Source organism: Microcaecilia unicolor, chromosome 5, assembly GCF_901765095.1.
Source record: "Microcaecilia unicolor chromosome 5, aMicUni1.1, whole genome shotgun sequence".
NCBI classification, from domain to species: domain Eukaryota; kingdom Metazoa; phylum Chordata; class Amphibia; order Gymnophiona; family Siphonopidae; genus Microcaecilia; species Microcaecilia unicolor.
Window position 1 is genome coordinate 294,074,821 of NC_044035.1, and position 15,205 is coordinate 294,090,025.

A 15,205-nucleotide genomic window follows, 5' to 3' on the forward strand; every position below is an offset into this window, starting at 1 on the left:
GGGTACACTGATTATTTATACAGGAAGATGAGATGGATTTCCAAGACTTACAATCAAGCAGTGATTTTCTTCTGTGTCACTGACCCAGAAGTTTTTTCTAACCCAGCACTGAAAATGGATAGAAAACCCCAATGTTATAGAAGAAAACTGTTCACCCCATAAACTAACAAAACAAAGGTGACAAATGTTTCAGCAGACTAAAACGAACTGAACGGACAATCAAACCAAAGACAAACCAAACTGAAAATTTTTGCTGCGACAATCTACTGTGTGCATTACTGTGCATTTGTTCACATAAAATTGCCCCAATCCCCATTCCAGCAAGGCTGCAGCTCCTCATAATCTGTTTTTAGCAGCTTTGAATTCTCTCAATTTGTTATACTACTCATTGCTCCCTTTTTGCAGATTATGCAAATATTGATCACTACTAGTCCTAATACAGATCCTTGGGCACCCCAATAATCATCTCTCTCCACTGAAGAAAACTGGACTGAATGCATAGTTTCTATCTTTTAAGGACAATGCCTCTTATCTCATGATTTAATTTCCTGAAACATCTCTCAGGAAGGACTTTGGCAAATGCCTCCTCAAAATCCAAATAAAGTGTATCAACTGTCGCATTCTAACCTACATGTTTATTTACACCTTCAAAAAATTGTAATAGACTTCCCTATGATAAATCACACTGACTCTAAGTTATATTTATCCACCTACCTGAATAGAGTCTCCAATTTTGCCCAGTACCAAAGTCAGATTCAGGCACAGTTGATCTGAGGGGTAGTTATACAATACAGTGAACTCAAAATCAGTATTTACATTCTTTTCCCCTGTGCAGGTACTAGTAAGTTTCAAATCAAAAATACATGCATGCTTTCAGTTTCAAAATAACCCGAGTTGGAAAGAGTGGGGTTCTTTCCTGACCTAAAGAGGCCACTAGCCCAACCAGGGATGCAAGGTAGTCCCGGGAGGAGACAAGCTGATAATGGATGGGAGGGAGAGAAGGGGACAAGGTACTCATGGATGGGAGGGAAGGGAGAGGAGAGGGGGGACATGCTGTACATGGAAGGGAAAAGAGGGAAATGGAGCACAGGAGAGGGGCACATGCTGCTCACAGATGGAAAGGAAAGGGGAACATGCTCTTCATGGATGTTTGCTTTTTTAGAAATGTACATCTTTTCTAATTTTGTATTTAGACCACAGAAGAGAATGCATTTCTGTTACTTTTATCTTCTCGGGGAGGGGGGGGGGGGGGGGGGAATCAAGGCGACTGCGTGGCGGGATGACATTATTTTTGTTTGTCCTCTTTTTTTTGTGTGTCTGCAAATATGGTAACCCTACCCCTGAGACTTCATACTCTAGCATGCACAAATGTTCTAGGCTACCTCATGCATCTCTCTGCATATTGTAAAAAAAGCATGTTTTTGCATGTAAGCTCCTTTCTAGCTCTGCCCACTTTGTGTAAAGTTGCACACGTACAAGGCAAGGGTGTAGCTTTATAAATAAATTTTCATAGTGCCAATTTTTAAAGAAAATACATTCATGTTTTCATATTCTGCATGAATGTTATTTGTCTCAGCTGTTCCACCACTGTACACACTCTTGCAGCATGTTAAGCCTGTTGACTAAACATAAAAATGGTCACTATGCACAAAGCAGCTCAGGCTACTGTACTTCAGGCAGCTGGAAATAAACATCCCTTCTGTATCTAAAAGATGCTGCCCTTTCACCATCTAGGTCCTATGGTTGCCTATTGCTGAACCTCCCACTCTTCTAACAGCGATTTATGTGAAAATGATGAAACCACCCCTTTCATTTCCTCACTTGAATAAGAGGCAAGACAAAAAGTAGGAATAAATGTCATTACTAATGTAATGAAAAGATCAATCAAGTGCCTACAGTTTTTTTCCAATAAACAGTGAAAAGCAATGCAAACTGCTTATATACCAGATACTTTGACTATATGTGCCTTTATAAAGAAAACCACAGTGCACAACAGAAGACTTAACATGTGTATTTTAATCTGTATTATCAAGAATAAGCTTAACTTAAAAACGTATGAACACACCATTCTCCAAATGGAGTCCTATAAGACACACACATTATTAAAGACAAGTAATTTGTCCTGATCAGTGATATAAAGGATGAAGCAGTTCAGTCATTTTGGTCATCATCCCAGTTTTTCTTTCCTGTGGGTGGTTTGGGCCCACCAGCTGGTTTTGCCATGATAATCTAAAACATATAAAAACTAAGCTTAGTATTCAAAACAGGAATAACAAAAAGTTCTAACATGCATTAAATTCAGGTCAAACATTATTTATTTAAAGTATTTCCATCACACACACAACGTAAAAACGCCATTAGCACTGGAACAATGAGAAGCTCCCACAGCAGTGCAAATGTACTATGCAAGTCAATTTATTAAAGGTTAAAAATTAGCAAACAAATCAGTAAAATGTACAAAGCTGGAAATATTGGTAGAAAGTAAGCAAATTCTACCATTAAAGTATTATCTATAATTCTAGACTCTAACGGCTCAGATGTGTTACAGGTGGCCAGGTTAATCTAGAAGATAGCATTACTGAAGTAGGCAACCCATAACTTGAGTTAACAAAATTAAAGAAACCTGCATCTTTCTCCCAATCAACTTCACCACTAAGGCACTATCCCTTCCTGATGAGGCAGCAACCAGTTCAACAGACAGTGGGATATCTCATCCTCCTCTAGCCCCAGCTAGTGGAATGCTCTAGCATCCCTAACATTACCAAAATAAATCTGTGGTTCCTTCCATTCAAGGAAACAGATCAGGGCCAGGAAGGGCTCAAAGATGAAATCTGAAGGTGCTGCCAAAAGCGAAGCACCTAGGATTTATTTTTTTTTAAAACTCTTGGGCGACAGCAACTTTTCATGCATCACAAGCATAATCTGGCCTTAAAGGCACTCTTGCGAATCTTCCCTTTTGCACACGAGCAAACAGCTGGCTCTGCAGACTGTCCCACTATTGATGGGAGGAAGTAGGAGAGAGGAGCCCTGACTTACATGCAACATCACCTGCTAAAATATTAATTCAGAGAACTGGAGCAGCGCAGGCTCTGCCATGCCTGCAGGTAGATATTTAGCTTTCATGAACTTTCTCCTTTTGTCTATCAGAGGGGAAAATGGGAGATAAAGACCCAGCATGTTTCACCTATGTACATTTTTTTAAAGCACAAATCAGCAAAAAGGGGGCTGGGTGACCCTACCACAAAAGGAACACTGACTGCATGACCTACAGCTCAATCTGGGGATCCCCTCAAGGTCCATGGGAGTCCTGTAGGGACGGATGCAGATCCTGAGGGGTTCCCGTGGAAGTATAGTGCTAGGCCAGCCTGCCTACCCTTTTCTTGTGCCATGACAATTATAAAAGCACTAAAAGAAAATTAATGGATATGGTAGATAGTATTGAAATCCCCATAAGCACTAAGAGGAGAAGTTATCAATAAAGGATACTGTTAAGTTTGGTTATTTCACCACAAGTCGGGTTATTTTAGCACAGGGGCTGGGTGGGTATGAAGGACATTACTTGCGGGGACAGGTGGGGATGCAGATTCCAGTGGGGACGGGTGAAATTTCTGTCCCTGTGCAACTCTGTACTTTAGAGGCAAAAATCAGGAGCTGTGGGCTTTGAATCTGATCTGGCTGAACAGACTGGAAGCAGAAGCAGCCATGGATGTTGGCCAGCACTGGTGGTGGTGGAGTGTGATCAAAGACAGCTGCAGAGTCTGGAAGGAGGAGGACCAGCATCAGCTTGCAGACTGAGGATAGGAAGCAACGCTAATGGTGAAGACTAAATGGAGGAAAAATGAATGACTGGAGAAAGAGAGTGGTAGAGATGGAGAGAAGCTAGGCCATGGCTGGGCAGAGATAAAGATTGGTAGGAAATAGTAGAAAAGGGGGGGGGGGGGGGAGCGAGAGAGAAACTCTGTGAAGAAGACAGGTGGGAACAGGCTGGGTGCTGAGGGGAGGGAGGATGTGAAGTGGGAAGAATGGTAGGGATGAAGTGGGGGTCTCTGATCTTTCTGGAGGTGAATAAGGCATCCATACAACCAGAAACGTTGGGAACCTCTATTCTGACATATAGAAGAGCCACATTTGTTAGAATGAAAAAATAAAAAATAAAAATCCTCCACTCTTCTACATACCCAACCCTTATCACTATGCAATGCAGATCTTTTTCCCTGCTCTAAAGCTATAAATATTCTTAGGATTTACGTTCATGCCATTTGCCATAACCTATATTTTACATGACAAAAAAGGTGATCTATACCATGCTGGTTTTTCAATGAATTTAAGAAATTCTAGGCATCTTTTCGATTTTATAAAAAAAACAAAAAACAAAACTAATTTAAGCACTCCAGGCATAACCACATATTTCACACAGTTTGTGGTAGTGCCCATATCAGCACTACATGTTAGTCAAAGGATGGAAAATACTTTCATGCAGAATATGCCATTAGTATATCCAGGTAAGCACCTGATCTCAAGTAATACTAAAATGTTGCAGGTTCATCTCGCCAGTCATCCTTATCCCAGTGTCCTTGTGATTTAGGACCTTTTGGTCCACCTGCTGGTTTTGCCATAATAATCTATGGGGATTTACACAAATAATGAAAATAAGGCACGTTTCCATTAATTTCATAGATAAATACAATTATATCCATCTTGAACCCAAGTCATCTTTGTATCCAATTTAAATTGAAATAGCTTGTTCTTTAAAAATAGAATGCAGAAAAGGTGGGCATTGGCGGTTGTGGGAGGATGAGGGGTTGGGGGTGGGGAGAATTTGTAACAATTTCTGTTAATGACTCCAGCCTGCGTGCTGGTTTCTTTGTTTTGTTAATAATACTTGTCATCAATATACAGATTGACTTACCATGTTAGGGGGGGGGGGGGGGGGGGGGGGGGGGTAAAAAACTGTTTTCAACAATGGCCAATCCAGGTTACAAGTACCTGGCAAGATCCCAAAACAGTACAATATATTTTATGCTGCTTATTCTAGAAATAAGCAGTGGATTTTCCACAAGTCCATTTTAATAATGGCTTATGGACTTTTCTTTTAGGAAGCTATCAAAACCTTTTTTAAAATCCGCTAATCTAACTGCTTTAACTACATTCTCTGGCAACGAATTTGAGAGTTTAATTACACGTTGAGTGAAAAATATTTTCTCTGATTAGTTTTAAATTTACTACTTTGTAGCTTCATTGTGTGCCCCCTAGACCTAGTATTTTTGGAAAGAGTAAACAAATGATTCACGTCTACCCATTCCACTCCATTCATTATTTTATAGACCTCTATCTTATCTCCCCCCTCAGTCTTCTCTTCTCCAAGCTGAAGAACCTTTAGCCTTTCCTCATAGGGAAGTCATCCCATACCCTTTATCATTTTAGTAGCCCTTCTCTGTACCTTCTCCTCCATTATAACTTTTTGAGATGTGGTGACCAGAATTGCACACAATATTTGAGAAGCAGTTGCACCATGGAGTGATACAATGGTATTATAACATCCTCATTTTTGTTTTCCATTCCTTTCCTAATAATACCTAACATTCTATTTGTTTTCTTAGCTGCCGCAGCACACTGATCAGAAGGTTTCAATGTTATCATCAAAGATGACACAGAGATCCCTTTCCTTGTCGGTGACTCCTAGTGTGGAACCCTGTATTACGTAGCTATAGTTTGGGTTCTTCTTTCCCACATGCATCAAGTTGCACTTGCTCACTTTATGTTTCAATGTTTTTATTGACTCTTCCATCAGGTTAGACATTTGATATGCTCCAAATACTTTTCATTATAAATCAAAAACCTGTACATTGCAAGTATTCAAGAAACTTAACATCCAATATTTTCTTTTAACATTTCCTCCCCCTCTCCCACCCCTCTTATACCAAAACCCCCCTTCCCCTCACCCCCCACTCCTCTTGTCTTAATACTCCCATCTCCTCTCTTCCCTCTATTCGCCTAAACCTGTGCTCTGATGGTCCAGGCGGATCCTCCCCCTACTCCCCCAATCAGGCTTATGGGTTAGGCTATTTGAACGTGCAGGTGCCTACTTCCTTATCTCTAGGGCTTGATGGTACTCCTATTAAGGATCAGACTGCGCCCTCTGGGGCTCAACATTTTCAAATAGGGATCCCAAATCTGTATATAACGTGTGTGTCGTTTCGGGGAACCTCGTGCCTCCTTTGCTTCCCAAGTTGCTAATAAGTGCGCACCTGGTTCCTCCAATGCCAATATGCTGGTGCTTCCGGTACCGTCCAGTACTGTAATAGGGTCTTCCGAGCTACCAAACTCAGTTTCCGGCAGAAGAAACGTGCACCTGCAGAGTGTATTCGAAAGGCCCCAGAATGCATGAAAAAGTGAATGTGGTATTTGCTTACTTTATTTATTTTTTTGTCTGTTAGATTGTAAGCTCTTTGAGCAGGGACTTTCTTCTATGTTTGTGCAGCGCTGCGTACGCCTTGTAGCGCTATAGAAATGCTAAATAGTAGTAGTAGTAGTAGTAGTGATTACACTTAATGCAACTAGCTCCTTGTGAAGGGACTACATGGGACCTCTGCTGTCCCGACATATAAGCCCGCATAATTACTCTATATCCACATTCTCTCAATCGTTCGTCTGAGCTCAGAGCAAGGATATTTTGCAGTGTGAGTCCGACCTCCCATCCGCCCAGGGAACTGCCCGACTCCTGTTCCCATCTGTTTTTGATATCTACATAGCTTTTTGGAGGTCCTCGTTTAACCAATGATTTGTGGAGTGCTGACACTGACATCCCTGTTACTTCCATTTCCTGGAAAAAATCCCTCACTCCCTTGCCCCAAGCAGGCTCGCAGTTCAGGTTGATCCATTGCGGCCATATAATGCTTAATTTGAACATATGCAAACGCACTTGCTCACTTTAAACGTTATCTTCCATTTGGATGCCCAGTCTCATATGGTCTTCTTGTAATTTTTCACACTCCTCTTGCGATTTAACAACTTTGAATAGCTTTGTGTTGTCAGCAAATTTAATTACCTCACCAGTTACTCCCATCTCTAGATCATTTATAAATATATAAAAAAGCAGCAGTCCCAGCACAGACCCCTGGGGAACCCCACTATCTACTCTTCTCCATTAAGAATACTGACCATTTAACCCTACTCTCTCTCTTCTTTTAATCAGTTTTTTAAAAATCCACAACAGAACACTACCTCCTATCCCATGACTCTACAATTTCCTCTGGAGTTTAAGTAAAGAGGTGTGTTAGCCGTGTTAGTCCACTCTTAAAGGTAATCAACAGAAATCAAACAAAATTAAAACATGGAAAAGAAAATAAGATGATACCTTTTTTATTGGACATAACTTAATACATTTCTTGATTAGCTTTCGAACGTTGCCCTTCTTCATCAGATCAGAAATAAGCAAATGTGTTAGCTGACAGTGTATATAACAGTCCCTCATAGATGGTTTAGCAGGGTGGGTAGGAGATGTGCAAGGGGACTTCAAAGCATTCCATAGTCTAGCAGGATATTTGTGGGGAGGGGAGGGGAAGGAAGGGTGATAAGCAGTGAAATACAACTTATGGTTTATAGTGGGCTAGAAAACCTAGATCCTTGTTAAGTCCTGTCCGTTGGGTGTCAAAATATTCAATCATTCTGATTTCAAAGGTTTTACGTTCCTGTATTGTTTTAAAGCTACCTTACAGTATTCTCACTGTGAAATGAACAATACTGCCAGTAGGGCCCCAACCCCCGGTGGGACAGCACTTTACAGAACCAGGACACCGTACCAGTGATTTCACAGTGAGAATACTGAAAGGTAACTTTAAAACAATAAAGGAACGTAAAACCTTTGAAATCAGAATGATTGAATATTTTAACACCCAACGGACAGGACTTAACAAGGATCTGGGTTTTCTAGCCCACTATAAACCATAAGTTGTATTTCACTGCTTATCACCCTTCCCTCCCCTCCCCACAAACATCATGCTAGACTATGGAATGCTTTGAAGTCCCCATGCACATCTCCTACCCACCCTGCTAAACCATCTATGAGGGACTGTTACATACACTGTCAGCTAACACATTTGCTTATTTCTGATCTGATGACGGGCAACCTTCGAAAGCTAATCAAGAAATGTATTAAGTTATGTCCAATAAAAAAGGTATCATCTTATTTTCTTTTCCATGTTTTAATTTTGTTTGATTTCTATTGATTACTCTGGAGTTAACAAATTCCATTCCTCTTTTCTCCTTTCCCCAGTATATTTGAAAAATGTCGTCACCACTCTGAACATCTTTAGACATTTTTTTCTTCCACCTGCACTTTCGCTAGCCGTATTTCCCTCTTCACTTCTTTTGGACTTTAATCCAGTAATCTTTTCTGTGATCCTTTTGTTGCGTCATTCTGTATTTCTTGAAGGAAGCCTCTCTTGCCCTTATTTTTTTAGCCACTTGTTTGGAGAACCTTATAGGCTTCCTGTTTCTCGTTTTTGTTTACTTTCCTTGTGTAAAGATCAGTTACCATATTTATAGCAGCTTTCAGCTTGGACCACTACTCTTCCACTTCACCTCTACCTACCCATTCCATCAGTTCCTTCTTCAGGTATTCCCCCATTTCACCAAAACCAGTACGTCTGAAATCCAGTACTTTGAGTTTTGTATGTCCGCACTCCGCTTTTGCTCTTATATGACACTATATCGTGTGATGATCACCATTACATAGGTGGGCACCCACATGGACATTGGAAACAGTTTCTCCATTTGTGAGCACTAAATCCAGCATCGACCCTTCCCTCGTGGGCTCCATCACCATTTGTCTGAACAAGACACTTTGACAGGCATCCACGATCTCTCTACTTCTTTCTGATTCTGCCAATGGGACATTCCAATCCACATCAGGCAAGCAGATGCCTGAACAAGTGTTCTGAGATATACTAGAATTTTCTTGCACTTGATGGGATGGGAGATGCCTTTAACATTAAAGAATGTGAGGCATAATTTGGTCATTTAATGAACAAAAATGATGTAGAAAGTAGGTCTGTTTAAATCCAAAGAGAGTTGATACATCCATAGATTAGGAAATTGCCACTCATGTGATACTGCAAAATAGAACTCCAGTAAGGAGGTAGGAAGAAACAAGGCATAAATGAAGTTAACTTTACCAGCAGAATGAAAAAAGATGATCTGTAAACACTCGATTGGCTCATATAAACGTGCTATTTGAATGTTTCTATGTTCATAGTTTTCCATACCCTAGTCTAAAAAACATTTGGCGAATACTTCATATTTCTGAACCTTCATGCTTTAAACACCTTTTACTTAAAGGTACATATATGTTTCCAATATGTTTTACCTGATATTAACTGCTCTTTAATTAATACACTAATTGATGTAGCTTTAAAAGTGGTGTTCGTATCCTGGAAAAACTTAGTCCAGGTTAAATATGAACCCTGGTGGAATTCTTTATCCTCTATTCATAAATATGAATATATTGCCAAGAAACTTAATCTTTCTATAAATGTTACTAAGAAATGGTCTGCTTTTCCTCAATCTATCCAATCCTCTAATTCAGACTGATATCACCTAATTGCCTCTCATGTGATTTTGCTTGTTATCTGTTTGTATATACATTTTCCCTGTATATAACAAAATTCAATAAATAGACAAAAAAAAAAAAAATTCCACCCTCACTGAAGTTTGAGTTTTATCCATGATCCCTTCGCAGATCACACCAACCTTCCTGGAAGCCAATATGGTTGTACACTACTCTTTAGGATTGTTACTGCCTCTCCATGTGGGCTATCCCAATGCAATCCTACCACTATTTATGGCTTATAACTCTTGTTCTACATGGGTTACCCAATTTTGTCACTAGGGTTCTTCTGTGCTTATCCCATGTTTTTAAAATTATGTTAATAGATTGTCTCCATCATCTTTGTTAAGGTATTTTCACAAGCTGCCCCTTGACCTAGCCCCCCCCCCCCCATGACATTTTGTTTAAAAAAGGTTTGGACAAGTTCCTGGAGGAAAAGTCCACAGTCTGATATTGAGACATGGGGAAGCAACTGCTTACCCTCGGATTGGTAGCACAGAATGATGCCATGATTTGGATTTCTGTCAGGTACTTGTGACCTGACTTGGCCACTGTTGAAATCAGGATACTAGGCTAGATGGACCATTGGTCTGACCCAGTATTGCTATATGTTCTTATGTATTAACATTATTTCCTCGAAAAGCTTTGCTTTTTGTGGCACTTGGTCAAAGACTGTTCCTGCAATGGCTCAGCTAGATTTGGGAAAGGGCTCTGCTGCAGAAGGAAGTTCAAAGCATGAAAGCCTTAGTATATACGATGGTTCCAAGTAAGCTGAAAGTAAAGGAAAGACAAAACTACTGGGCACAAATATAGGGCTTTGGTCTGTTAACATGTATACTGGATTCTTTGCATGTTATAATACTTCAGCCTACAGTACATATGAATTATTCAATGACACTACAAAAGAGCTCTCTAGTCAATCTGAATAAGGAACTTGAGAGGTTTTTAAACTGTGTATATACTACATCAGGGGCATGACTAGAGACTACTGAAAAAAGTTCGGTGACCTTTTTGACAGCAATTTTCAATAAAAAGTTGGGGGGGTTTTTTCCCCATTCTTCAGATAGGGGAGCGTCTCCCCTGATAATACACATACCACCAGGGCAGGGTGGCCAGTCTAAACCATGCATCATCGTTTCTGGCTCCTGTCTACACATTAATAATGGCAGGTGTCAGAAGAGATAAGCAGGCCATGGCAGATTTACGAGCACAGACAAATCCATTTGCTTACAGCTAGGCTGAAATGTGCTGGTGCACTTACCCTAGAAAAAAAATACCTAAATTTTCCTCCAATTTGGAATTACTTTTTATCCCAAACAGGTTTTTTTGCTATGCCTTCCTTTCTACAGCCTAGCTATCACATGTTCCACCACCATGACACAAACCATTATGATCTCCAATACACTACAGTTTCTCATATGCACATCACTATGCTGTAACACTGTACCATCTGTGAAAATCACTTTAGCATTCTGCATCGAGTCAATTGTGACATAATACTTTTAAACCAGATTTCTCTGCAAACTGTCTTACGTACCTGATCTACTCTAAGCACTGTTACTGCTGCATTTGTAGCCAGTTTGATTCCCCAGTATTTTCCAAGGTAGGTATCTAATATACCACTTTCCAACACATCTTTCACCGCTGCACCTTCTCCCTGAATTAAAAAAAATAAAAATAAAATAAAAAGTTTGGGTTTTTTTTTTTAAACATGTACACATACTAAGGTTCTCACTACATAAGCAATTCTTCTCTACAGACTTAAGAAATAGTAGATTAATATAATGATATGACATCTGATTAGGAAAACCAAATTGAAAGGATGGGGGCGACTGCCCAAGGGTGGATGTGTTCACTGCAACTGTCATGAAATTTAAATTGGCTATCACATAAAATTTCCACAGGATTTTTCAAATTGCAAGGGCATCCAAAACATGAATGCTTATGTTGTTCAAATTTTACCTATAACCTGCTGTAAATGTTCAGGAACAGGACTGAACCTACTACAAGTCACCTGTAAAAATTATTCTTGCAATTTTCCATATGCAACTTAAGCATGGCCATGATTAAACGTCTTGCATCTCATGGTCTTCAGGGTTTGTTCCAGACAACTTTCAAGCGTAAAAATCTGAAAAACTAAGGTCAAATGGAACAGTTGATGGCAGTTTGCAACCACACCTTGGCTAAGTGGGAAAACATTTGGTCCTCCTTTTTGCTTCAATGTTCTTCATGGTCTTTGGCTCGGGGAGTGTCATGGGAAGAACTGATGATGAACCTGGTACTCTTCTTTAAGTATGTGTTGGGATGGAGGGGGTTTGGTTTTGCAAGGTGTGTGTGGTGGGGGGGGGGGAGGTTAGAGGTTTTTGTGAATTTCTTTTGTTGGCCTGATCCAGGTGTTATATTCTTGTCATATGTCTTGGTTTGCCCGTTCAGCAGTTTTCCGTTGCACCTTATGTACTGTTCTTTGTTGCTTGGATTTTAATACATACCTCTCAAGATTAAAATAAAAACAAACAAAAAACTAAGGGTCAACTTTTAAAGAGATCAACACTGCCAGACAAAAAGTATTTTCCTACTGTTTTGTATTTTAATAATGTGATATTCCACAGTAATCAATTTCTCAGATTCCCTTCTTAAAAATGCCTTTTTACTTCAAATTACCCTTTCTAACTAAGCCCAATTTCTCTTTTGTCTCTCTTCTCACATCTTCCTATTCTCTTTCAGTTCCTTGCCCAGACTCAAAACTCTCTCAATAACCAATTTATTCTTTTCTATGCTGTCCCCCTTTCACTTACAATCTTGCCCCCACTCTTTCTATCAGTTTGTCATTAGGTGTGGAAAAGTTTCCCTCCTTCTGATTTCCCCTGTTATTGCATATTTGTCACATTGAATGGTTTCTGATCTTTAAAAAAGGTAATATTAGACAAAGTAAACATGCAAAAACACATCTCAATTGGTTCCTTAAATAAAGTAATAAAATGTTATCCAACACTCATATCACCCATGTGAAAAAGTAACTGCCACTTTAATCAATTGACCAAATTTAAATCGATATTACATTCAGCTAATTGAACACAGCTAGGCGTAACTGCATGGATTGAAGGATGTAAAAGGGATCCCTCATTCTGCATGAGGAGGTTGGAAAATATTTAAATCTCCATGGATTTTTGGAGGACAACTCCAGAAGAGAAAAACATATCTGCCTCGGTTGATAAGGAACAATTAGGATCACAGTTCCCCGGTCCTGTTTGAGTTTCAATAAAGTCTTCTCTAAGGGAGGTGTTGGAAAGATATGCATATAGAAGACCCTCCCCCGAATGTAGGAGAAAGGTATCCGACATTAGTCTGCTGTGCAATCTGAGCCTGGAGCAGAACTGGGGGGACCCTGTTGAGATGAGTGGCAAAAAGATCCACCAAAGGGGCTCTTTCGAAAGATAATCCACCGAGGGGGATCTTTCGGAAGACTTTGCGGGCTATGCCCATATTGAGAGCCCACTCATTTGGTTGCAAATCCCTGTTCAGTCTGTCCACCAGGCAGTTGTGCTCTCCTGGAAGGTATGTGGCTCAGAGGTCCATCCTAAAAAAGGAGGTTCATTGCCACATCTCCACTGCTTCATGACAGAAGGGGTAGGATCCCTTAACCATCCCTCCTGGCTTGTTTACATTAAACATTGCCGTTTGGATGAGAATAATTTGTTTTTGTAGCCAATCGCTAAAAGCCTTTAGAGCATTCCAAATGCCCCTGAGTTTGAGGAGATTGATATAGAGAGCTGTTCCTTCAGCAGATCGAGTCCCCTGGGTGTGAAGCCCATCCACATGAACTCCCCATCCTAGGCTGGATGCATCCGTTGTTAGAACCTCCCAAGGTGGAATTTGGAATAACCTGGGATCTGAAGTGAGGCCAAATGGCAGCATGCGATATTGGTAATGGTGTTTTTCCCTATTTGAAATCGGAGATACTTCTTGTGACTGGGAAGTATCGAAATGTGAGTACAGTATCCTTGAAGTCCAGAGAGCATAGCCAAATCATTTTCTTGAATCATGGATGAAGGGTGCCCAGGGAAATCATCCTGAACTTTTAACCAGGAATTTGTTCAGGGCCCTTGTCTAGAATGGGACAAAATTCCCCCGTTCTCTTGGGTATGAGGAAGTACCTAGAAAAGAATTCCTTCCCTTCTCCCTCTGGTGGCACAGATTCAACCGTACTGGCCTGTAGTTCAGAGATTTCCTCTACAAGCACCTGCTTGTGCTGACACCTTAGTGACGACACTCTCGGTGGACAATTTGGTGATCTTTGACACCAATGCAAGGTGTAACCAAGACAGAAGATTTGAAGAACCCACAGGTTGGAGGTTACAAAGGGTCACCTGTGGAAAACAATTCAGCCTCCTCCCTATCGGTAGGTAGTTCAGTACATATGCTTTGAATGCGACTATGCTCTCTGAGCTAGTCAAAATCTTGTTCCTTGCTTTGACTGGGACACCGGCTGGGGCTTCTGAGGACGAGGTTGGCGAGGCTGAAAACGCTGGGCAGAGCAGGAAGGCGGTGGGAACCTACGCCTTTTCAGAGTAGTAGGTTAGTTGTCTAGGCCCACTCAAAAACCTTCCATGAGGAAGAGGGTACAGCTGGAGGATGCCAAGACAGATTTTGGACAGTGTCCGTACGTTTATGAGGTCAGTGACCTCCTCCACTTTATCTCCAAACAAGTTGTCACCCTGGTAAGGAACATCCCACCAACCTCTCCTGAACTGCCAATTCTAGGTCAGAAAAATGTAGCCATGAGAGTCTTGTGCATCCCCACACTCACAACAGAGAGTCTGGATGCTATATCAAAAGCAGAAAGAGTTGTACGTGCCCCTGGCCAGATTTCCTACACTCCAGCTGCTTACGGGACAACTGGTGAAGCTCTGCAACCTGCTCCTGTGGGAGAGTATCCGCAAGACTTAGTGTACTGCAGCCCAAAGACTGCAAGTAAAGGCTCATGTAGAGCTGGTAGGACTGGATGCGGACAACAAGCATAGAGGCTGAGAAGTTTTCCTCCCAAACGAGTCTAGTGTCCTGGACTCTCTACCTGGGGGCGCAGAGGCATGGAGTTCCTAGCTGAACCCTTTCGAATCTGGAAGCCTTCTTAGGTGCAACCTGCGCTGAAAAGGGGAGATTCCCATCCTGTACTGAAAAGGGGAGAGTCCCAATTCTTCAAGAAGTAATGTGTATCTTCCGTTGAATCCCATTACCAGTCCCGTTCAGACTCTTCACCATAGTCAGGTTGTGCTGGATGAGTCTGTGCTTGCCTTGCTCAGTGGATCTATTTCCAAACCCTGAACAGTGATGAGGTACAGCCCTACTCTGACTCTGGGGAAGCTTCCTCCAACGTCAAGCAAGGTAATGTATGCATCGAGGTTGACACCGACACCCTTTGAGATGCAAGCGTCAAAGATCTCTATACCAGCATGGCAGAAGACACAGGAAGAATCAGGGGCTGATCTGCAGTGGGGGGAAGTGCCTTCGATGCCTAAGTGGTTTGTAACTGCAGCATCTAAGCCAGCTCCACCCTGAGCTTGGTTCGGAACTGTTGATCGAAGGAAGACATCAGCAAAG

General features: G+C 41.2%; 1 protein-coding gene across 2 annotated transcripts in view; it reads right to left on the reverse strand.

The window, feature by feature from the left end:
• Nucleotides 1-1,996: 1,996 nt before the first annotated feature.
• Nucleotides 1,997-15,205, reverse strand: part of CCT8 (chaperonin containing TCP1 subunit 8) — a 74,057-nt gene continuing 60,848 nt past the window's right edge. Inside the window, exons 14-16 of one of the 2 annotated variants that reach the window (XM_030204288.1) lie at nt 11,145-11,264; nt 4,511-4,622; nt 2,143-2,229 (exon numbers count right to left, since the gene is read on the reverse strand). In XM_030204288.1, the coding sequence (XP_030060148.1) occupies nt 4,527-4,622; nt 11,145-11,264 (216 nt within the window). In that variant the 3' untranslated portion in view covers nt 2,143-2,229; nt 4,511-4,526. Of the gene's footprint in view, nt 2,230-4,510; nt 4,623-11,144; nt 11,265-15,205 lie in introns of both variants that reach the window. The other variant, XM_030204289.1, reaches the window with a different exon arrangement.